The following is a 25,404-nucleotide window of genomic DNA, read 5'->3' on the forward strand; positions in this document are numbered from 1 at the left end:
TATATTTTGATCTCGGCTTTTCATCGATAAAAATCAGTTCGAACTTTAAAGGATATTAAATAAATATTTTCAACCCATTAATATCCCACTGCTGGGCAAGGGTCTCCCTTAATGAGGGTGGGGTTAGGCCTTGAGTCCACCACGCTGACCAAGTGCAGGTTGGGGTAGGATATTGGCATCTACATTTTTGTCCATATTTAAATAACTATACTCAGGTCGATACAATCGTGCTCACTACATCATAATCAAAAGAATCATAGTAATGTGACAATGTGTAGTGAGTGAGAGACACAGATATAATGATATGACTTACCCCCGGTTTCTGAGGTACATTTAGCGGTAGTTCATCTATTCAATAGCGTTTAAACTTACTTAAAAAAACACTATTGAATAGATAAACTACCGCTAAATGTACCTCAAAAACTGGAGGTAAGTCACGTCATTATATCGTAGTCTCTCACTCACTACACATTGTCACATCATATTTAATAGCGTTTTTTTTATATGAGTTTTAACGCTATTGAATAGATAAACTACCGCTAAATGTGCCTCAGAAACCGGGGGTTAGTGAGCATGTTTGAAATGGCCCGAGTATAGTAAACAATGCCTTTGGCATTAACTTTTAATCTCCAATCTTAATGATATAAACACAGGTTCTTTTGAACCATCAAATATTTAAGCATTATAATTCTATAGACCTAATAAAACCGTCTTACTAATAAACGTGTTGTAAGCTAACTCGTCTGTTATCTTAATTGACAACAACTGAGAATTATTTTTAACGTGTAAAGACACTCAGCTGAAATACTAAGCGGGTATCCATCTATAGCAGGGGTTCCCGACATTTTCTTAGTCCGGGACCACTTTTATATTATTCTTGTTAGCAGGGACCATTATGTATATTACCAGTATATTAAAAATAAAGTGTATCTAATAGTCATGTTGAAAATTTTAAAATCTTTCGGGACCACTGGTTGGGAGCCACTGATCTATAGAATGACTGCGTCAAGGATGGCTATCTTACAGATCGTTTACCGGTCACTGAACAAAGGCATCAGTAGGACACATACTCTTAGCGTTTCTTCTTCATAGTATTGGCGGGAAGAGTAACAAACGTGTTTAAAACAATTTTATTAGTATTAAGATTAACTAACAAAATGTATGGATGTGAATGAAGCAAGGGAAGTTTGTAAGGATCGTACCAAGTGACGTTCTTTGGTTCCTCTACCTATTTGAAAAAGGCGTGATATTATATATGTATTAACTAACAAGAAAGAAGTGGAAGAACCTTGAAAAGAAGAATAAAATGAAAATATTTCAATTTTTAGGTGACGCTGAGGCCCCAAGTAAGTCCTCGATGACGTCAACGAAAAGAAATAAATTGATGAAGAGAAACGCTATTATTATCATAGAGAACACCACAGTAATACCTTTTAAATGGCATAGACAAAATTATCTATGCTTCTACTGTCATTTGACATTTAAAGACCATGAAATGTTAAAAACACATACGGTTAAAGAACATAAGAAATCTAATATCAAGGCAGCCGTTTCGTACTTAAGAAGAGATGAGAAAGTTAAAATTGATGTTTCTACTCTACAATGTAAAATATGCAATAACGACTATAATACTCTAGAAGACTTATTACAACATTTGAAGACACACAATAAAATTTTCACAGAAGAATGTGGCTACGGGATTATACCGTACAAATTGAATGAGCATTTCCATTGCGCGGTTTGTAAACAAGAGTTCCAGTACTTCACCAAACTTAACCAGCATATGAACGAGCATTTCGGAAACTACATTTGCGAATTGTGCGGCAAATCTTTCTTGTCTCAGGGTAGATTAAGATGTCATTCTCTAACTCACGGCTCTAAGTTTCGATGCAACGTTTGTTCGGAGACTTTCGACTCGTTAACTCAAAAAAATAATCACGAAAGCAAAGTACATAAAAAAGATAAATTACTCAAATGTTTTTATTGCAACGAAACCTTTCAGAATTACAATCAGAGAAAACGTCATCACAGTTTATTTCATGATATCAAAGTACCGGAATACAATTGTCCCGTGTGCGATAAAACGTTTCAAATTATGAGCAAAATGCGGGTACATTTGAAAGAGGTGCATATAAGGGAGAAAAATTTCAGCTGTACTATGTGCGAGCAGAAGTTTTTCTCGAAAACTCATGTGCAAAAACATATGGTTAAACATTTTGGGGAGCGGGTCCATCAATGTGAAGTGTGTAAGAAGTCGTATGCGAGGAGACAGACTTTGAAAGACCATATGAGGATACATAGTAATGATAGAAGGTATATTTGTTCTGTTTGTAGTCAGGGTTTTGTTCAGAATAATAGTATGAGGTTGCATATGAAAGTACACCATCCCGAGGTAGTGACTGCTTGAAGATTTTCAGTTGGCTAGGGCTGTTTATTGGGTACTAGCTGACCCGTGCAACTTCGCTTGCGTCACATAAGAAAGAATGGGTCATAATTTTCCCCGTTTTTGTAACATTTTTTACTGGTACTCTGCTCCTATTGGTCGTAGCGTGATGATTATAGCCTCTGTCCTTTCTCGGGTATCAAAATATCTCCATACCAAATTTCATGCAAATTGGTTCAGTAGTTTAGGCGTGATTGAGTAGCAGACAGACAGACAGAGTTACTTTCGCATTTATAATATTAGTATGGATAGTTTCGGTATTTTATTGAGTTAGAATCATTGAATCGTCATGTTTAAGTCATGTTAAAACTTAGCCTTTTATACGGTCTTAGAGCCCTGCCTCACTAGGACGCCATGGCGGCGTCGCTGGCTACGTATCCAAGCAGTTAATATTGAAATGTATGTCACCTAACTCACGTGGTGACGGTGTGGCAACGTTTATTGATATTGATGAACGGAATATTCTTCTATTTCTCTACAAAAAGTAACGAAAGAAAGTCTTTTTCATCTTTTATATTTATTTATTATTACATTTGGTGTCTTGAAACCCATGTAAATAAGTTTTTATACAAAAATACTGTCGAATTTGGTAATGAATTTAGACGTATTTTATATGCAAAATTAATCATCTTTTTGTTTTATTTTTGCTGGCGACATTGCTTGATAATTCTTACGGTCCAATAAGATTATATTATTAATACTTATTTTGACTCACTGTAACACAATTAAACAGTCTTATATATTTAAACTTTCTTAAATAAAATATCTTTGTATTATAATAGTAAGTTTTATTTAAACATACCTTACGAATAATATATTATTATACATACATATTATACATATAATAATATTAAAAAACTACGCGTCGGTAACCTCTTCTTTAAGAAGTATCTTTAACCTATCAGATGAGCTTTTGACAATTGTTTTAAAACATTTACTATCACTTTATTTAACAGATGGCTTATCCATTAAACGTGAAAATAAAATTTATGAAGATCTGATGAAGATGACATTTTAGTAGAAAAGCATGTGTAATTTCTTCTACTTCTTTGAAAACCATGGTGTAAAATGGGATTTGGCTGTTATTTTTACAGCCGGCTGCCTGTCTAGCGTCTAACTTTGAAAACATGAGATAGCATTTAAGAAACAGTCTTAACGTATTGAAAATACAATTTTACTTGTAGCAAGGCTAAACTTTAAATGTACCCCAATAACAAAGATATAATACTAAATTGCTAAACAGGTCTTTAAACTCAATGAGAATTAGGTATACGGTTACGGTCTAATCGGCGTCTCCTTGTGGCGTAAGCTTCCTCGCCTACCTCCTGTCACAAGGAGACGACGATTAGCAACTTCTTTAAGCCTGTGACTTGGCTAACTACTGGTTGAATTAGCAGGCTTACAGCAAAAGGCTGCCTGCAAACCTTTCAAGGTTTGCGGGCAAACGTCAAATCTAAGTTTGAAATTGAAGAGTTCGATTCGACGTTACTTCGACTCTGTACGCGTTCTCCCGACGATATCTAGTCCAAAATCTATTTCGATTGGTTCGAACAAATGTCGGATCGTAGTTTTAAATTTCAAACTAGCGCGTAATCAAACACTAGTTTAAAATTATAATAGTCTACATTAAACAATATTATTACTTTCACTTTAAACTAACGTTCAATTATACGCTAGTTTAGAATTTAAGAGTTCGATTTGACATTACTTGGAATCTGATTCAATCGAATTCGATTCTGTTAATAGTATGCCGGCTGGTTAGCAATTTAGTATTATATGTACAAACCGCGATAGTATAAAAATATTGTCATTCTGTAGCCATTTTCTAGAACGTGTTCAAATACGGGTACATTTACAGTAGAATAATCTCTTTTCAGATTTAAAACCGAAGAAATACAAAGGCAATGAATCATCATCGATGAAACGACGGCGGAACCTACAAATATTGTTCAACAACACTACAATTATACCGTTTAAGTGGCGAGGGAAATATATGTGCTTTTATTGTAGTAAAGATATAACGGAATATACTGAGCTCAGAAAGCATACTAAAAGTCACGGGAATTGTTCTACAAGAGATTATTCTTTAAAAGTTCTGAAAGGAGGGCAGAATATGGAAATAAAAATTGATGTTTCGGAAATTGCTTGCGAGGTCTGCTCGGAACCGTTTCCGTCTTTCGAAGAGATCGTCAGTCATTTATTTGTTAAACATAATTTGGAGTACGATAGAACTGTAGATATGGCTATAGAAGAATATAGACTTATAGATCTTAGTTGTATGATTTGCGAAGAGAAATTCACGTATTTCGGTTATCTAGTATCACATGTAAACACGAACCATCCGAAAAATTGCCTTATATGCGATAAATGTAATCAAAAATTTAACAAAAAAAGAGATTTGTTTTCTCATATAAAGAATTATCATCGCGAAGGCGGGTACTGTTGCGATATGTGCCCCCAAATATTTAGTTCGTTAAACATTTTGAGGAAACATAGAAATAATAGACATTTAACTAGATGTAGTGTGTGCGATTTGAAGTTACCGTCGGCTGCTTTGAAGCAAAAACACATGGAGTTAGAACATCCGGACGATGGGTCTTTACAATGCGATAATTGTTTCAAAGAATTCCATACAAAACAAGGCTTAAAAATGCACAGCAGAAAATGCAAAGCGGAAAATTTGCTAGACATTGACGTGAAAATTAAAAAAGAAGACCTAATTGCTATGGATTTGGATCAAAATTACGAAGATCCCGTCAAAAGACCTAGTGTCAAACAAATAAGAGAGAATATTGTAATAGTTATAAATATGTCTACGGCCATACCTTTTAATTTTTATAAGAATAAGTTCAACTGTTTTTACTGCTCGAAAGATTTCCAAGATTCTGATTTGTTGCGGGAACACACTGTTTTAGAACATCCTGTGTGCGATGTCAAACAAGACTGTATAAAAAAATGCAGAGAATCGGTGGCTTGTGTTAAAATAGATATATCTTCCCTCGCTTGTAAAATTTGCTTTGAATCTATGACAGATCTCGAAAACCTACTCGATCATTTGATAACCAAACACAATGCTAATTACGACAAATCGATTACTACTTGCCTTCAACCTTACAGGCTGATAAAAGACCACATGGTCTGCCCTAACTGTCCGGCAGAAGTTTTCCGATTCTTCGGCACTTTGCTCAAACATATGAACAAGAAACATACTAATAATAATATTATATGCGTCTACTGTGGTCAAACTTTTCGCCGCGATCAGAATTTACGCGTGCATATATGGAGGCATCATCGAGATGGTCGTTTTAAGTGCAATATTTGTGGAGCTGAATGCAATATACCTTCGAGATTGTACATGCATATGGCCAGGAACCATGGTGTTAAGGCTGCGAAATGTCCGAAATGTCCTGAAAGTTTTGCTACCCAATATTTGAGACAGAAACATTTAATAGAAGCCCACGACTGCGGTCACAAATGTTCGTATTGTGGGAAACTGTTTACTAGAAATTCGTTCATGCGTGATCATGTTAGAAGGACTCATTTGAAAGAGAAAAATGTTGAATGTTCTATATGCAATATGAAGTTCTTTAATAATATTTTACTAAGAAGACATATGGTTAAGCATAGTGGGGAGAAGAATTTTCACTGTGATATTTGCGGGGAAAGATTTTTCTGGAGAAAAAGTTTGAGGACGCATATGGCTAGGCATAATAAGCATTTGAATCCTGTTGCTATATAACTTGTGTTAGTATTAGAAATATTTCTGAATAAAGGTCCGTAGTACTCTTAACCGGCGGTCCTGTATGACAAGATGTATGGATGTGTTGCAAGGGAAGTTTGTAAGGATCGTACAAAGTGGTGTTCTTTCGTCTCGGCCTGTAAGAAGGCGTGATTTTATGTTTGTATGAATGTAAATAGAAATGCCAAATCTATGTGTGTAATTATTATTTTTAAGATAAACGATGGAGTTCAATATTAATGTCCAGATAGTAGGATACTATTGGTTAGTTGTAAGCAACATGATTTATAAATAAGAAAATCTAGGCAACTAAATTATGCTAGGCAACTTTTCATATTTACTAAATAAGCTTATCTTAACTGTATATATTGAGATGTCTGAAGAAACCTAAATTCCTAGGTTTTAAGTTAAGTACTTGCTAGGGTTTCTATTGAAAGAGGGATCGTTTATTGCAACTGCTTCTTAATCCGTACTTATCGTGGTTTAGTCTCCTATAAATCGGTCACTACACTACTAATGTTTAAATTTGTAGTCGTAAGGAATTATAAAACACACTTATTTTTTTTGATTTCTTACTCTCTTTAACGATATTTATACGATAATTCATAAGTAAATATAAAACTTTAGTCTTAAAATAAGTGTTGTGTTAAATATTTTATTTTCGTAACACCGAAATAAGCATGCAATAGAACAGAAAGGGCCGAGTTCACCTCCTTGCACAATCTATGTTTCCTGAAAATACAAAAGAGAATTTCTTTTCAGGACCGCATAGGGAGGCACCAAAGCGAAGTGCTAATTTCTATCGGAGGGAGAATCTGGTAACGCTATTCAACCATACCACACTTGTACCGTTTAAATGGCGAGGAAAATATCTTTGTTTTTACTGCGGCCTCGATTTCGACTGCTACAAACGCCTTATAAAGCACACGCAACGTCACGGCCTCTGTTCAGACGAAGACAGGGCTATAAAACTAGTCAAATCTGCTGATACAGAAATTAAACTGGACGTTTCGTACATTGGCTGTAGAATTTGCTCTTATTCCTTCACAAATTTAGACGATATTATCAACCATTTGATGATTAAACATGATATACATTATAATAAGAACGCTAAGCTCATGCTAACGACTTACAAGCTTGCGGATCTCGAATGCATGGTTTGCGACAAAAAGTTCGATTACTTTGCGAAATTAGTCATTCATATGAACAGCAGTCATCCTAGTGAATGCTTCTCTTGCGGCGAATGCAAGCAAATCTTCAACAAGAAGCGAGATTTATGCACTCACGTAAGGAACTATCATCGGCAGAGCTACCCATGTGTGCGATGTGGCGAGAGCTTCGAAACTAATGTTGTTCTGCAACACCACAGGTTACACGCTCACCAATCAACTTGCAACATCTGTTTGCAAACTTTCTCGTCTGATTTAAAAAGGTTAAAACATATGAAAGACGATCATACGTCGGATGAAGTCCAATGCGGAGTTTGCCATCAAATTTTGAGCACGAAGCAGGCAGTCTTGCGTCACGCCCCGAAATGTACTATCAAAAAGGAAAGCTTGGAAACGATTGTCGTTGATGATGAAGATAAGAAAATAGCCACCAAAGATTTAAGAACAAGTATTGCTACGATCATCAACATGTCGACTGCAATGCCTTTCAAATTCTTCATGAGCAAATTTCGCTGTTTCTATTGCACTAGAGATTTCACACATTGTGACGGTTTGAAAGAACATACGATTATGGAGCACCCACAATGTGAAGTTGGGGATAAGAGTATGAAGATGCGAAACCGATACGACGGTGTTAAAATCAAAATTGACACTTCGAACTTGTCTTGCAAGTTATGCCTTGAAACTGTAGACGATTTGAACAGTCTCGTTCAACATTTAACTACTGAACATAAGATCCAGTGCAATATCACTATTGAGGACCATCTACAACCTTTCAAATTGATCAAGAATAACTATCCTTGCCCTCTCTGCGATGAGGTGTACCGCTATTTCGGTTTGCTATTAAAACACGTAAGCAAAAGTCATACGGGAAATAAATATATTTGCGTTTTCTGCGGTCAGTCTTTCAGAACTGATCCGAATCTTCGCGCTCATACGATAAGATACCACTCAGTTTCGAATAATAAGTTCGAATGCAATCAATGCGACATGATATTCCCTACTTACGTCAATTTGAAATCTCATCTTGGCAAAGACCATGGGATAAAAATGTTCAAGTGTCTGGAATGCAATGAGAAGTTTACAACTCAATACTGGATGCAACGCCACATGCTTTTGTCACACGGCGGCGGTCACAAATGTTCATATTGCGACAAAGCTTTTATCAAATACTCGTTCATGGTCAATCATATAAGACGTGTGCATTTGAAAGAGAAAAACGTGAAATGTAGAATTTGTACCGAGAGTTTCTTCGACAGGCAACGGTTGAAGATGCACATGATTAAGCACGTTGGGGAAAGGAATTTCCATTGCGATATTTGTAATAAAAAGTTCCTTTGGAAGAGGAATTTGAGGGCCCATATTGCCTCTCATGTTAGGAACGCGAATCAAGCTGGGATTACCTAGCATTTAATCCTTCTGCTGTACATTATTTTGATGATAGTGTACACTTCGAGTTTCGTCAATGATGTTATAGGCGCCCGTTTCGATTTCCTGAACAGTTTCCGCGATAGTTTCTTACCAGTTATACCTTTGTTCTATGATAATCCGGTTACAAGAGTTAATAGGACTATTTGATATACGACCTTTGCAGTCTAAAAGATTGCATTGAAAATTGTTTTTTTTTTCTTGTTTTTGGCCAATAGCTCTAGCACGAACAGTTGGTCGATCAATTTTTTTCGAACATTTAGCGGTAGTTGATCTTTTCAATAGCGCTTTTATATATATGAGTTTAAACGCTATGGAATAGATAAACTACCGCTAAATGTACCTCAGAAACCGGGGGTTATTCTTCTAGTCTTAATTCCTATATTGATGTCTGTATCTAGTCTAGCTTTATTAAACTAAATTATTTGATCTGATTTCTGTACACTAGCAATCGTCGATGTATGAGCCAGATAGTTTGTTATTTAAGGATAATAACTGACTTGATTTATTCCCGGTTTCTGAGGTACATTTAAAGGTAGTTTATTTATCCAATAGCGTTTTTTTTTATACGAGTTTAAACGCTGTTGAATAGATAAACTACCGCTAAATGTACCTCAGAAACCGGGGGTTAATCACTGTTATTGATCAACTATTACTACCTATTAAAATAGGTTAGAAGTTTTTCTATTCTCGATGATTCTGCCCTCTAAGTTGGCTGGCAGCTTTGAAAATTATGTATGTATATTAGAGCTTAAATAATTTGACGTCTATTAAAGTCGTGATGAGTACGGAAGAGTGTGATTTTAAATTGTAATAGCAGAACTATAACAGTCGGTGCTGTATGACAAGATGTATGGATGTGAATGAGGCAAGGGAAGTTTGTAAGGATCGTACCAAGTGACGTTCTTTATTCCCTGCCTTCTTCTTTGGGAAAAGGCGTGATATAATTGTATGTAGTAGAAATATATAACCATATCAATAAGACGACTAACAAAAAAACTGGAGCGAACAAAGACCGAATGAAGATTACAGCAAGAAAATATTTGTTTACAGATGAAATGCCTGTGCCGTTCGCAAGGTGTACCTCTGAGAGGCGAAGGAAAAATCTCAAAACTATATTCAACAATACTACTATAATACCGTTCAAATGGCGAGGCAAATATCTTTGCTTTTATTGCGGCAAAAGTTACCCAGATTATCCAGAATTCAGAAAGCATACTAAGTCCCACGGTCTGTGCAATACTAAAGATTATTCACTTAAACTAATCAAAGGTAACAATATCGAGATAAAAATCGATGTATCGGAAATCATTTGCGAGATTTGCAACGAACCTTTTAATCGATTTGAAGAAATAATCGATCATTTGATAGGAAAACATCATTTGGAGTACGACAAGGAGGTCGAAATACCCTTTCAAGAATACCGGTTGGTTGACTTTAAATGCCTTTTGTGCGAAGAACAGTTCTCTTATTTCGGTTATTTAGTATCCCATGTGAATAATATGCATCCGCAAAATTGTTTTATTTGCTACTATTGTGGAGGACGTGTGAATAAAAAAAGAGACTTAGCGTTGCATATAAGGAACTATCATCGCGAAGGCGGCTACCCTTGCGATCTATGCCTTAAAACTTTCGACACATTACAATCTTTGAGACGACATCAAAATAACACGCATTTTCGTCAATGTAAAAACTGCAATTCTAAATTTGCTTCAATGTCCCTTTTGCAGAAACATATACAAGTTTCTCATCCACAAGATGAATCTAATATTAAATGTAGTTACTGTTCCAAAGAGTTCCATTCATCTATAGGTTTAAGACAGCACATAAGTAAGTGTAAAGTAAAAATCATTTCTCAAGCACAACCCGAATTTTTAACAGAAGACACTCTGGAACCGAAAAAGAAGCAGAATATATTGCAAATTCGGCAAAATATACAATGTGTTTTAAACATGTCGACCGCAGTACCTTTTAAATTCTTTTCAAAGTACTCCTGCTTTTATTGCTCAAAGAAATTTCTAGATTTCGACGAGTTGAGAGAGCATACGGACAATGAACACCCAGTTTGCGAATTGAAGCAAAAATGCATGAAGAAATGTAAAGGGGAAAGGATTACTGTTAAAATTGATATCTCTGATCTAGCTTGCAAAGTTTGTTGCTTACCGATGTCGGATTTAGACGTTTTAATCGACCATTTAATAAGTGAACATAAAGCTAACTACGACAAGTCTATAACCGGTTGTTTAGAGCCTTTTAGAATTATAAAGGATAACATGCCTTGTCCCATCTGCCCGGATAAGATCTTTAGATATTTCGGCATATTACTAAGGCACGTCAACGCAGAACATAGTAATAATAACAGAATTTGCGATTTCTGCGGCCGTAGCTTCAGAAACGCGGCGAATTTGAACGTACATATAACTTATTCACATACAGGATCGTGTGAATGTGATATCTGCGGCGTTAAATACAAGAACCAATGGTGTTTAGCGAGACACAGAGCGAAAACGCACAACGCGAAAGAACACAAGTGCACGAAATGCCCAGAATCTTTCACTTCCCAGTATCATAAGCAAAAACACATGATAAAAATGCATAATATAGGTCATAAGTGTGATTACTGCGATAAAATGTTCACGAGAAACTCCTTTATGAAAGACCATATAAGAAGGACTCATTTGAAGGAGAAAAATGTACCCTGTTCAATTTGCAATGAGAAATTTTTCGATAATTATTTGTTGAGGATGCATATGGTTAAACACGAAGGCGATAGAAAGTTTTGCTGTACGGTTTGCGGGAAAGACTTTTTGAGGAAAAGTAATCTGGCTTCGCATATGGAGATGCATAAAAAATATGGCCATGTACAGTTGCAGATTTGAGAAAAGGTTTTCTTGATGGCTGTATTTTTGCATATAATAGAAGCGTTTGGCTTGGTATTGCAGCTACGGTCGTTTCAATAACGAATCTTTCAGGAGAGATAAATTGATCTTTTGGTAGCTAAAAATTTGAATGTCTTTCTGGCGCAGTGGTAGCAAATACAATTGCTAAGGTCTAGGGTTTTTTCTTGTTTAAAGAATTGAATTTGGGTTAAAAGACCTTTAATTTTGATATGCCTATTTCTATTTCAAGTTATGTTATTGAGACTAGACGTTATATAATGGCTAAACTCAAATTGGCATATTTACAAATTAAGTACCTACCCATCTGTGTAGTGACCGTATTTATATTCATTTACCTTTATAATAGACTATTTTAAGTACATATTTGTATTATAGAAAAATTGCTGTAAGAGGCTTATAAAACACTGCTTATACCATGATATCGTATACTTAAACTCAAATGCGTAACCGGCGGTCCTGTATGACAACATGTATGTATGTGAAAGAGGCAAGGCAAGTTTGTAAGGATCGTACCAAGTGACGTTATTTAGTCTCTACTTTCGTCTATGGGAAAAGGGCTTGATTTTTGCGTATATAAGATGACAGGATGTATGGATGTGAATGAAGCAAGGGAAGTTTGTAAGGATCGTACCAAGTGACGTTCTCTGCTCTCTGCCTATTGGAAAAGGCGTGATTTTATATATGTTACTGTAAAAGCCCGAACTGTGGTATATCCTAAGATTTTCCGGTAAAACCTAAGATTTACCAACTCTCAATGGTAAAAGTCCGAACGTTCTTTTATTTCGAACTTTTACCACCATTTAATTGGCAAATGTTAGGATTTACATAACGACACGGTAAAAGTTGATTATCATGTGTTTGAGCCGTAATATAATGATATTGCTAGGGATATAATTATATGCCGTAATATAGTTATAATGAGAGTTTGAAGATGTCGCCGGAACCCCGCTTCGCGGGGCTCCTCCTTCTGGGTGGTTTAAAAAAAAATAACCACGAAGGCTGAGGTGGGAGCTTCGCTTCGCTCGCTCCCACCTCAGCCTTCTAACCTAACCTACCCTTGTCGGTTTGCCCAAAACTCCTTCTTTATAACTATAAAATTATTTTATATTACCTACATTTACCTGCCCTTGAGGTATATCCTAAGATTTACCAAGTGAATAGGGGTAAAAGTTCGAAATAAAAGGATTGTTCGGACTTTTACCATTGAGAGTTGGTAAATCTTAGGATATACCGGAAAATCTTAGGATTTACCACAGTCCGGGCTTTTACAGTAACATATACAGGGTGTCCCAAAACTCAACGATAATCCGAGACAGGATGAAAGGCCAAGACATACCGGCTATAGGAAAAATAAGAAAAAAATTCCATATCACTTAGTTCAGCGATAATAGACACTTTTCAAAAAAGTTGAAATTCCACACCCTTGGTCGCATTTTCAAGTCCTGTGATCACCAATGTTACAATTTCGCTGTGTTTTTTTGAATTTCGTGATCTTAATTAAATATGCTATTAATCGTATAACAAATTACTGCACAAAACATTGTTAATTTAATAAAAAAAGTTAAGTTTTAGTGAGTCATCTTTCTCAAAAATATCGTTAGTCAACTTTGACGCTTCATACTGAAAAAAAAATGTACTACACTACCCTTGGCAAGATATTTCAAAAGTTGGCGCATTAAATCAAGATTTCAAAATAGTATAACACTTGCCACTTTTCTTGCCATTAAAAACGTTATTTTTATTTGAACGAAGAGTATCCCCGCAAATGGATCGGACGCAGTGGTACAATTTTATGGCTTCCTTGTTCTCCCGATCTAAATCCAGTAGATATTTTTTACTGGGAATGCATAAAAGAAAAAGTTTATTCGAAATCAATACAAAATCTATCAGAACTTCGCCAGAAAATTGACACAGACTGAAAAAATCTTTTGTACGTCGTTGCAGAGCCTGTATTCGTGCCAGAGGAAAGCAATTATTTTCAGTAAAGATGTAATTGAGTCAGTCCATAACAAATATTTAATGTAATAAACATAATAGGTTATAATAATTAAAAAAAAACAATGAACGAACCATCGATCTTATTTAATTATTCTCCTTAAACTAAAGTAATTCCGAATTGTTTTCCTCTAGCATGAATTCAGGCTCTGCAGCGCCTTACAAAAGACCTTTGCACCGGTCAAGCAAAATTCCTTGCATTTATTTCTTCTGACGCTGTGTCAATTTTCTGGCGAAGTTCTGATAGATTTTGTATTGATTTTGAAAAGACTTAATCTTTTATGCATTCCCAGTAAAAAATATCTACTAGATTTAGATCGGTTGAACGAGGATGCCATAAAATTGTACCACTGCGTCCGATCCATTTGCGGGGATACTCTTCGTTCAAATAAAAATAACATTTTTAATGGCAAGAAAAGTGGCAAGTGTTATACTATTTTGAAATTTTGATTAAATGCGCCAACTTTTGAAATAACTTGCCAAGGGTAGTCTAGTACTTTTTTTTTTCAGTATGAAGCGTCAAAGTTGACTAACGATATTTTTGAGAAAGATGACTCACTAAAACTTAACTTTTTTAATTAAATTAACAATTTTTTGTGCATTAATTTGTTATACGATTAATAGCATATTTAATTAAGATCACAAAATTCAAAAAAACACAGCGAAATTGTAACATTGGTGATCACAGGACTTGAAAATGCGACCAAGGGTGTGGAATTTCAACTTTTTTGAAAAGTGTCTATTATTGCTGAACTAAGTGATATGGAATTTTTTTCTTATTTTTCCTATAGCCGGTATGACTTGGCCTTTCATCCTGTCTCGGATTATCGTTGAGTTTTGGGACACCCTGTATATGTATAGGAAAGATAATGATCTTTATGTGAGTTGAAAACCTGTTTATTTATAAGAATGATCTCGATAATGTTTATACAGTATACGTTAGGCTGGCACCTATTTAAAGAATACTCGTGTATCGTAGTTTTAAGGTAAAAAAATGTGTGTATTTCCAAAATAAAGTAGTTATATCAAACAGGCCACCGTTAGCTGTATAAAGCTGGTTTCAGATTACGCTATAATGTATGTAACGACTGTCAAAGATCTATGGAAATGACAGCCGGGACCCACAATTTAGGGGGCCTTCCGAAACACGGAGGAACTCGAAATGTATAATATGGTCACCCATCCACAGATCAACCTCGGCAAGCGTAGCTTAACCTCAGAGATCGATATGCGCTGACATTAAATCCATTTAGTCGATCGTGATGTGTGCTGTCCAACGGTACACATTATTCAAAGATCGCCAAAGAACAAAATTAATTGAGCTAGCTGTATACTACAAATGCTTGCGATAATATCCCATAATGTGAATGCTATATAGTACAGCATTTCGGCCCTCTGCTTTACTATATAGCACAATAGTATAGTCTGAAACCATCTTCAGTAGCTCCGATACATAGAAAATCACTGTGGTTTGTTCACATTTTAAGTAGTTCAAGATGTAATATTTTAAGATTTTATTAGACGTATTTAAAATAATATATTAATTAAATAAGTATATAAATATAATCGCATAATCCCCAGTGATATATTTAAAATTATTTCCGCCTCGGTTTTTTTTATTTACAAAAATGAATACTTTGAAATGTATTATAAGGTAGCTGATCTTATATTAGTTTATAATTTATTACCGTAGAATAGGGTTACTTTATGAAAATTTGGAGTAAATCTTATATTTAAAATTTCCATGTCACAATGTTAGTTACCGTACTCCTCCGAAGCGGCTTGAACGATTCTCATGAAATTTTGTGAGCATATTGAGTAGGTCTGAGAATCGGCCAACATCTATTTTTCAGACCCCTACACTATTATTTTTTACATTTATGTGGCAAAACAACGTTTGCCGGGTCAGCTAGTTTGACAATAGAAATTTTGCGATGAGTTCAGTTTTCCGGTTCTTGGTACTAAATATAGCTATGAATAAGATTATAGCATTTCAAATTAACTCATTCAATTTTAAAGTAACCCCGTTCTACCGGTATTATTATTTGTCTTATCCTTATCCCACGTGTGGTCGGCACAAATTCTTTTATCTCAACAGAGATTTGTCTAATGTTTTTACAACCAGCCGACTTCAACCCTGCTCGAGACTTATTATAATTATTTTTAATAGTTTTTGCTATAAAAATGTGTTATCTAAGCTCTTGTCTATATAAAAAAATGTATTTAATATTGGACTATGTAGAAATGTGATAATCTCGTACATTTATATTATAATTATTAATGGTATAAAATATAATATCGAGTATTTTAATTTTGAAGTTTCTCTTCGAATTCCTATGACCCATGTTTACCTTAAAGAGAATCCTCGCGACACAAGAGCAATTCTTAGTGCGGGAGTAAAAAAAAGATCATTTTAATTATATAGATTATTTAATTCCCTTACGAAATAAATTCAACATGCTATTCTACTATCTTTATCAGTGCATTTAAAACATATTCTTTGCTACACACATATTCGGTTCGGCAGTATTAATTGAACAACAAAACAGACTTATAGCTATTACGGCATTTATTCGGCTTGTGCCGATCGGGCTATTCATGTAACTTTAGAAATAATTCGATGCGATAGTAGGTATTTGTGGATCGATAATGCCTAACCAAAATAAATCGTAAAATGTTAGAAAATTCTCTCGTATACTATGTATCTGTCACACAGAATTTAACATAAACATGCTATGTACTTTATTTACTTAGGATTGATTGTCGTTTCGGCGCAGGTTACACTGCTGCCAGTCTTAATAAGCCTCTAAAAACCTAATACCTACCCATACAGAAAAACATATATAACATAGGAAACTCTTTACCATCTAACACTTAAATATATTTACCAATATACCACTTCGCGATCAGCAAAAAATTCCAAAACAGAAATCTGGAGAGAAAAGGGAAAAGAAAGAAAAGTAAAGCTGAAAATTTATTTTCAGGTTCAAAATTCGATACTGTGGAGGACAAATATAAGAAAATGGAGATCGCACGTAAGCTTGTGTTAAAGAGACGTAATGTGGAATATGTACTACAATATAGTAATGTTACACCTTTTATGTGGCACAAGGGAAAATACAGATGCTTTTACTGCAATGAAACGACCAAAGATCCAAGTTTGTTACGACAGCATACAGCAAATGTACACCAATTTGCCAATCTAGAACTTGTTGTCTTCGATAGAACAAAAAATAATAGGAATAAAGACGCTGCAATAAAAATTGATGTTACTGGAATCTCCTGCAAACTTTGTCCCCAAGCTGTAACGAGCTTAGAAGAATTGATACATCATTTGATCATCGCTCACGATGCTGAGTACGATGTGAGCGTACCCAACTGCTTACTACCTTTCAAATTAGATAAAGACCAACCCACCTGTCCCACTTGTAACATGAAATTCGTTTTCTTTGAGTACCTATTACGACATGCAAATAAACATCATCTATCTCATCACTACATGTGTGATGTTTGTGGAACCAGTTTCCAAGGAGAGAATCATTTGAAAATGCACTACAGATACTATCATAGAGAAGGAGGCTATACTTGTGAGTACTGCGGTATTAGTCTTGCGACATTATCCAAAAAGATTCTACACGAAAAGAACGTGCATTTGGTAAATTTGTCCACATGTCCCCACTGCCCAGAGACTTTCAAATCTCCATATTTGAAGAAACTACATTTAGCAAACGTTCATGGCGTCGAAGAGCTAAAAATCAAATGTCCTTATTGCCCGAAAGTTTATCCACAGGAGTCTATAATGTCGCGGCATATGAGAAGAGTGCATTTGAGGGAGAAAAATGTTGAATGTGAGGTTTGTGGGGACAAATTTTTCGGTTCTTACGACGTTAAATTACATATGGTGAAACACAACGGTGATAAAAAGTTCGTATGTTCCGTCTGTGGTAAGAAATTCTCCAAGCGCAGTAATTTGAACTCCCATTCTGTTCTACACACTAGGGAAAAAGAATTCGTATGCTCTGTCTGCAATAAAGCGTTTGCACATCAGACGAATTTAAAAATGCATCTACGAAACAGACATAGTCAGTTTGAGGAATCCAGAATTGATGAAATCGATGACAATGAGATGGTACAAATGGAGATTATACAAGACGAACTGGAGACCCAAGTGGCTGGCCAGTACATTCAATGATTAAACGAACAGCCTTCCTCTGCAAAAGACGAAGGTTGTATAAACGAAGAAAATGATATAAAAACACAAGATGATTTACCAGAAAATGAAGCAGAATATAATGGAGAAGCAACAGTATCTAATATTGAACAGTCGTCCGCTAACGATGGTCTTTGTATAGTGGTAGATGCGACTAATGGGACGTCGACTATAATTCACCAGTGGTTGAGAGATGAAGACTTGCCTGTGGTAGGAGCTGATCAGTACTATGGGGAAGGGGGGGAATATATTGAAGATTGTTCGGACAATGATGAATTGTATAGTTAGGTAGAATAGACTTAATAAATATGTTTGGACTCACACACGGTGATCTAATTTTAAAGTAAGGCTTCAATTTCTCTTACACTGATGTCAGTTGCGTATGTCGGTTGGTGAGTTTCATATCATTGGTACTTTCTGATACGGCAGAAGGTTTAAATGTAATATTGATAATAGATCTAACAATCCGTAAGATAAAGTGCGGGAATAGGGTAGTTGACTACCAGTCAAATCAACTACTCTTTATGAAATGTCAAAAACACATTTTAGTATAGAAGTACGGTTTGTGAGGTCACAGTTTCGTATTTTCCTTGCTATCAAATGAGTGCCTAATAAAATGTTTCAGTCTGTAATAATTACAAGTTCAACATTATTTACGAAAAAATGACATAGTCTGAGCATTTTAGATGAACCTTTTACGAGTACAAGTTTAATAATTTTTCGTTAACAGTCAACTACTCAATTTATGTTAGTTATTCCACTAGCTAAGCTATCTAGCACTTATACAGAGGTAGTGAAAACGGGGCTATGATTCTCATTAAATGTTGCTCAATATCTAAAATGAGACTATAATTTTATTGCCTTGAATTATTCAAAATGAATGATATAGATTTTTACATAGATAGTGTCTGTAAATAATATATTTGTAACCAAAAGATTATGGTGTTTCTTTAAGTTTGTGTGATAAAGATCGTATAGATATGCGTTCATTAAAAAGGCTATAATAATATGTCTTATAATTTAAACGTGGTGTAAGCTCTGATTAGTGTCTTTTTTTAACCCGTTGCTGCAAGGCAAGGGTCTCCTCCCAAACAAGGGGGAGGGGGTTAGGCCTACAGTCCACCACCCTGGCAAAGTGCGGGTTGGGGATCTGATTAGTTATACAGTGTTTTGTCACTTACAATTTTTGAAAATGTATATGATTTATTCATATAAATTTACAAAAATTGTAAGTAAGTAATTGTAAGACAAAACATTGCATAACTTAGATAATAATGTAGTTTGCATTGGGCTTTAGGGAAGGTTCATATCTGACGGAAGATGCGTCGGGCGTAACTTAATTTGTATGGGCTTCGCACCGACGCATCATCGGTTGAGTGTGAACGGTCGAGTGTTTTTCTATACATTTGTCTGTTCTGGCGTTGCGCGTAATAATACGCGACGTATGTTCCGTCAGATATGAACCTTGCCTAAGGCTTTCTTTCTACGCTGACCTTGGTGGCTTAGGTCGGTCGAAAGTATAGTACAGTCCAATAACTTAGTAGAAAGCCTTATCATGATTTATCTATACTATAGTCATGTAAATAATAATACTGTAAAATTAAAGATACATAGACGTATCCATCATGTATTTTGTACTCAATTAAAAGTAAATAAAAATACTTAAGTACTTTTGAATATTATTATTTCTTTAACTTGCCTATAACCTAAAGTAAGTAGCGCAAAATACAATATGCTCGAAACTAGCACGAAAGCATACCACTATTGGGCAATTGCTAGCTAGTACGGTTGTGGAAAATTGATAATAATCAGCATGCTCATTTCGAGTTAGCTCAAAAGTCGTGCGATGTTTAGGCAAGCTACTTGCAGCGCAAGTTTCTGTGGTGTGATCGGTAGTGTATCAGAGTGATAGTAAGACCTTGGGTTCGACTCCCCGGGAGAGGCAACGTACTATTGGTCTTTTCTAATTTATATTAGATTATTTCTCAACGGTAGCCCAGAGCTTTGTAACTATCGTAGTATATGTCAATAAGCTTGCGCCCCTATTACATAAAACTTAAACGAAATGTTTCATACAACTCTACCTTCACCTTCTGATAAGAAACGACATGTATATATGGTACCATATTTAATATTATTTTTTACTACACATCGCAAAAGAGAAGCGTAAACAGACTCTTCTCTTTGCAGGCCGAAAAACCCGAACAGAAGAAGAATCCTACCTTGAACGACTCACAAAAATACGAAGAAACATTCTCCTAGTCCTTCACTATGGGAAAGTGACACCTTTCCATTGGCACACGCAAGGATACAAGTGTTTTTACTGCAAAAAATCCATGAAGGACTGCGACGTACTCAAAGAACACACAAAAAAACATATTGTTGACTTAAAAACCTTTATTCCTAAAAGAATTATCTCCAAAGATGTTCCAATCAAAGTTGATATCGAAGGAATTGCTTGTAAAATGTGTCCGAATACACCAATCGACGATTTGAAAGAACTTATATCCCATATTATGCTGGTCCACGAAGAAAATTTCGAATTCAATGCAGGGGAATGCGTGTTCCCTTTCAAGCTAAATAATGATTTGATGAAATGCGTTCTTTGCGATAACGTATATGATAATTTTACGTCCATGATCTGGCATATGCATCGAGACCATGTGGACCATTCGTCTGTCTGCCAAATCTGCGGGTTGAGCTTCATCAATCAGATACGCCTCAAAAGGCACATAAATAATACGCATATAGGCTACAGATGTACAATTTGTGGCAAAACATTTCGTATTTCCAACCATTTGGAAAAACACAAGCAAAGATTTCACGGTTTTTCGAAGTTTTACCATTGTAATCTATGCAGTGCTAAGTTCGAGAATTCGTATCAATTAAAAGTCCATTTAGGTAATGTGCATAATGTTGAAAAGTATAAAATTAAGTGCGAGCATTGCCCTAAGGTTTGTACCACGAAGGGAGCGATGGTGATGCATTATCAAACACAGCATTCTAATTTAAAGTATGAATGCGATTTGTGCGACTATAAGGCGGGGATCAAATGGTTAGTGACCTTACATAAAAGAAAGCATTATGGAGTAAAAGATTACTGTTGTAGTATTTGTGAGAGGATGTTCCGCCGGTCTAGTAACTTAAGAGTCCATATGAAAGTGCATTCAGGCGTTTCGGGGCGAGTTTGTCGAATTTGTAGAAAAGGTTTTACTAGTTTCGATGCGTTGAAGAGTCATGAATTGCAGGATCATGTTGGGGAAGATTAGAGAAGAAAGTGGCCCAAGAAAGATCTAATCTTCGTTTTTATCTAATCTATCCCTGATTCGCGGTGAATATTTTAAATGTCACGATACCGTAGTAATATTATAATTTTGCATTGACTGTATGAGTTGATTATACTGCTAGTGTTACTACCTGTAGATAAGGAGTTATGAGACAGATTTTTCATGCAAGTCGCTTAACGGTTTACTTCTGAGTAGTTCAACCGACTTTTAATCTAAATATTTATATTTATTATTTCAATAAACAATTTTATCAATATGCATTTTTTTTCTACTAGATACACATACATAGTTATATACATAAAATCATGCCTCCTTCCCATAGGTTGGCAGAGACCATATAACGCCACTTGGTTCGAATCGTACGATCCTTACAAACTTCTCTTGCTTCACTTACATCCTTATAGTATTTTTTTAAGGGTTCTGCGCCTGAATGTTAAAAACCGGATCATAAATATTTAAAGGGGGTTCCATACAATACAACTTCATTGTGTGTAACCCCCCCCCCCCCCCCTCCTCTAAATATGCTTAGCGGCAACAAGGATACTCTTTTAATATTCATCTCATATGTATTTATTAATAAGCTTGAAAAATATGGATGATATGGAACATTTCGCGCACGAGTTCGAATCGCACTTGGCTGATTTTATTTATAATTGCATGAAAATGGCTGCCTCTAGTTTAAACCACCTGTTTTACTTACAGGAGAACCTAGGGGCAGCCAGGCAAAGAACACAGAACCAGAAGAAGACTTTATCACCCCCCCACCATGTCCAAAAACACTAACTTCGAAGGAAAAACGACAGATAATGAGAGACAACGTTATACAGGTCTTAGTTAAATCCACGGTCATGCCTTTCCGATGGTTAAAAAGCTCCTATAGATGTTTCTATTGCTACGAAATATTCCAACAAGCGGCTGAATTGAAGGAACACCAAGCAGAACATACCTCAGACCTGATTAAAGAACAAGCAATGAACAATTACTGGGAGTCTGTCGTCTACATCGATGTGTCAAACATATCTTGCAAATTATGTCCAGAAGAAATCAATGATTTGTACGATCTAATAGACCATTTGGTGGACAAACATGGCGTCGAATACAATAAGAATATAGGCATTTGTATGGTCGCTTTCAAATTGGATACGTTTTCCGTCAGCTGTGTGACTTGTGGTGCTACGTTTTATACTTTCGGACCACTTCTTTATCATACTAATAGGGAGCATAAAGGTACTTCGCCTATTCTATGTGAGGTTTGCGGGCAGCATTTCAAAGATTCAACTTTACTACGACTTCATGTGAAAACGGTGCACGAAAATACAGGTCTCCTTTGCCCAGAATGTGGCGAAAAGTTCGAAACCAAATCCAAACTGCGTACTCATCAGAAAAATCAACACGATTTGGATAAGAAATACAAATGTTTAGTCTGTTCCCAGACTTTTCAGAGTCATTATAAACGGTCACGGCATATGGCGTCTGAGCACAAAAATCGGCAAGAAATCAAATGTCTGCATTGTCCTAAAACGTTTGTGTTTCGTAGTATGATGATGACTCATTTACGAGATACTCATTTGAAAGTGCGTGATCATATTTGTGTGGAATGTGGATGGAAAGCCTTCAGCAGCAATCGTTTAAAAAACCATATGTATAAGCATAGTGGGGAAAAGAATTTTAAGTGTGATTCGTGTGATAAAGCGTTTACTACTAAAAAGATTATGAAAGCACATATTGCTAGGATGCATAAGAATCCTCAAGGCCCTGTATTGCATTATGAAAACCCTTATGTGGCACAGTAATGTCCTTCTAACGGATATTCAGTCAGAATTTTCAGTCAAATAACTTAGTAGAGAGTATTGGTTTGCGACTGTCAGAGGTATTCAAAATTCTGAATTAGGTACTTGACTACCAGTCAAATTAGCTACTCTTTATGAAACGTCAAAAACATTTTAGTATAGAAATACAGTTTTTAGGTCAGTTTCGTATTGTCGTTGGTATCAAATGAGTGTCTAATAAAATGTTTCAGTCTATAATTTATTACAATTTCAAAATTATTTACGAAAATAACAAAGCTTGAGTATTTTAGATGAAACTTTTACGAGTACAAGTTTAATAATTTTTCGTTAACCCAGTCAACTACCCAATTTATAACATCAGTGACTCGGCTTATACAGCTGACGGTGGCCTGTTTGATACAGATACTTTGTTTTGAAATACACAGAATTCTTAAATTTAATAAAGATAACGCGTGCATGCTAAGGCTCTTCTTTTCTTAAACTATAGTCTATTATATAATATTATAGTATATTAAGTGAGACTATAGTTTAAAGTGGCTACTTCGGCCAGTTCCATTAGAACTATAAAGGAGTTTGTTTATAGTGTCGTGTGTACAATACACAGGTACACTCTCTATTACATCACTCTCATAGTCCGGTGTGACGAACACGACCAGTGAGAGGTCAGACGCAGGACTGCTTTACGTGCTCTCCGAGGCACGGAGGTCTACAATCTCAACTTCCTAATGACAGAGATAACTTTTTGACATGGGATTCGAACTCAAGGCTGCTTCAGTCGCATACACAAATGCAGTTTGTTATCGCACAATAATTGTAGAATAAGGTATTAGAAGCACAAATATATTTGTTATGTTTGTAAGGATCGTAGCAAGTGGTTTTTTCTGTCTCTGCCTACATCTAATGGGCATAAGGCAAGATTTAATTTATGTATGTATCTGTAGATACAAATGTGTACAATTAATAAGAGAGAATTGCGATTTTGTTAGTTCATTTTGTTAGGGGTAAATCTCCGAAACTACTGTACCGTATTTGAAAAATAAACTATGAGTATTTGATTTTATGGTAAATAGTCTGCTTCCTTTGATTGTTGACTATCGTAAAAGAGTTGTTAAAGGCAAGGTTCCTTTTCAAATAAGACTAGTAGTTTCCGAGATTGGAGAAGAAAATATCTCTTTAGCTTTAAAATAACTATATTAATGTAATGTATAATAGAATACGGGAATTAACGCGAACACGCATTTTACCTTGAAATGCCTGACGTTTCGGCGCAGGTTGCACTCGCCGTGGTCGCAGGCTGACTGAGAAATGCGTGTTCGCGTTAATTCCCGTAATCTATTATATAATAAATATGCAAGTATAAAAATTATGTAATGTAATTTTATAATTTTAAATACGCATTTTTCAACGGTTTCTGAGGTACCTACATTTAGCGGTAGTTTATCTATTCAATAGCGTTTAAGCTCATATAAACATGACAGTTTGCATAGATAAACTACCGCTAAATGTGCCTCAGAAATCGGGCAATAGTATATATTTATATAATGTATGTATAGGTGTCTAAACCATATCGGTTTTCAGTCGAAATGTATGTAAGTACGGTAAATTAACTGAAATAGAGTATAAATGTGATTTCATGTGCCTTTTATTTATGACCTAACTTATCGTAATCTAGCAACTTAAGTACCAACTAATCTGCAGATGCCGCATGATTAAAATTAGATCCGTAAATGGAAACGCTGGGAGGGGACGTTCTAGAAAGACATACACAAATTATATCGGTGATGTCTTGTAAAAAGGTCAGGTGGTACTCGTAACCGGCGGTCCTGTATGACAACATGTATGGATGTGAATGAGGCAAGGGAAGTTTGTAAGGATCGTACCAAGTAGTGTATTTTGGTCTCTGCTTTCCCTTATGGGAAAAATGCGTTTTTTATGTGTTACAGTTTCAAATATGTATGTCTTTACCACTGCCAACAATTTTTATTTTACAAATAATTCTACCGACTCCTATAAGCCAAGACAGGCAAATGGACTTCTTTATTAAGAAGAAAACTACATGAAACCTTTTTTTTTCGCTTTTCAGACGGACCAGTGACAATTACGGAACATTACATCCTAAAACCAAAGATGGATAGCTCAAAGATAAAGTCTTATTTAATCACAATACTGCAGAAATCCACAGCCGTTCCGTTTAGGAGGAAAGACGAAATATACCTGTGTTTTTACTGTGATAGTACGTTTAAGAACATATATATGTTCAGAGAACATAATGACATTGAACACAGAGTGATAGATTTTATCGAATGCTTAAGAATATGGTCTGAATTTGACATTGCAGAAAAATTACTTATAGACATACAATTTTTTTACTGTAGAAACTGTGATCAAGAGATCAAAGACTTGGACGATTTGTGCCTCCATTTTGAAAGGAAACATGATGAAG

The 25,404-nt window shown here is 35.5% G+C and overlaps 1 protein-coding gene across 10 annotated transcripts in view; it reads left to right on the forward strand.

The window, feature by feature from the left end:
* The window catches only part of LOC142985191 (uncharacterized), a 37,509-nt gene that overhangs the window by 4,032 nt on the left and 8,073 nt on the right, over nt 1-25,404 (forward strand). The window contains exon 5 of one of the 10 annotated variants that reach the window (XM_076133216.1): nt 21,874-24,607. The exons of 3 other annotated variants lie outside the window; for them this stretch is intronic. In XM_076133216.1, coding sequence (XP_075989331.1) covers nt 21,874-22,964 — 1,091 coding nt within the window. In that variant the 3' untranslated portion in view covers nt 22,965-24,607. 6 more of the 10 variants (XM_076133219.1, XM_076133214.1, XM_076133212.1 and 3 more) reach the window with 6 other exon arrangements.

Source organism: Anticarsia gemmatalis, chromosome 29, assembly GCF_050436995.1.
Source record: "Anticarsia gemmatalis isolate Benzon Research Colony breed Stoneville strain chromosome 29, ilAntGemm2 primary, whole genome shotgun sequence".
Classification (NCBI taxonomy): Eukaryota; Metazoa; Arthropoda; class Insecta; order Lepidoptera; family Erebidae; genus Anticarsia; species Anticarsia gemmatalis.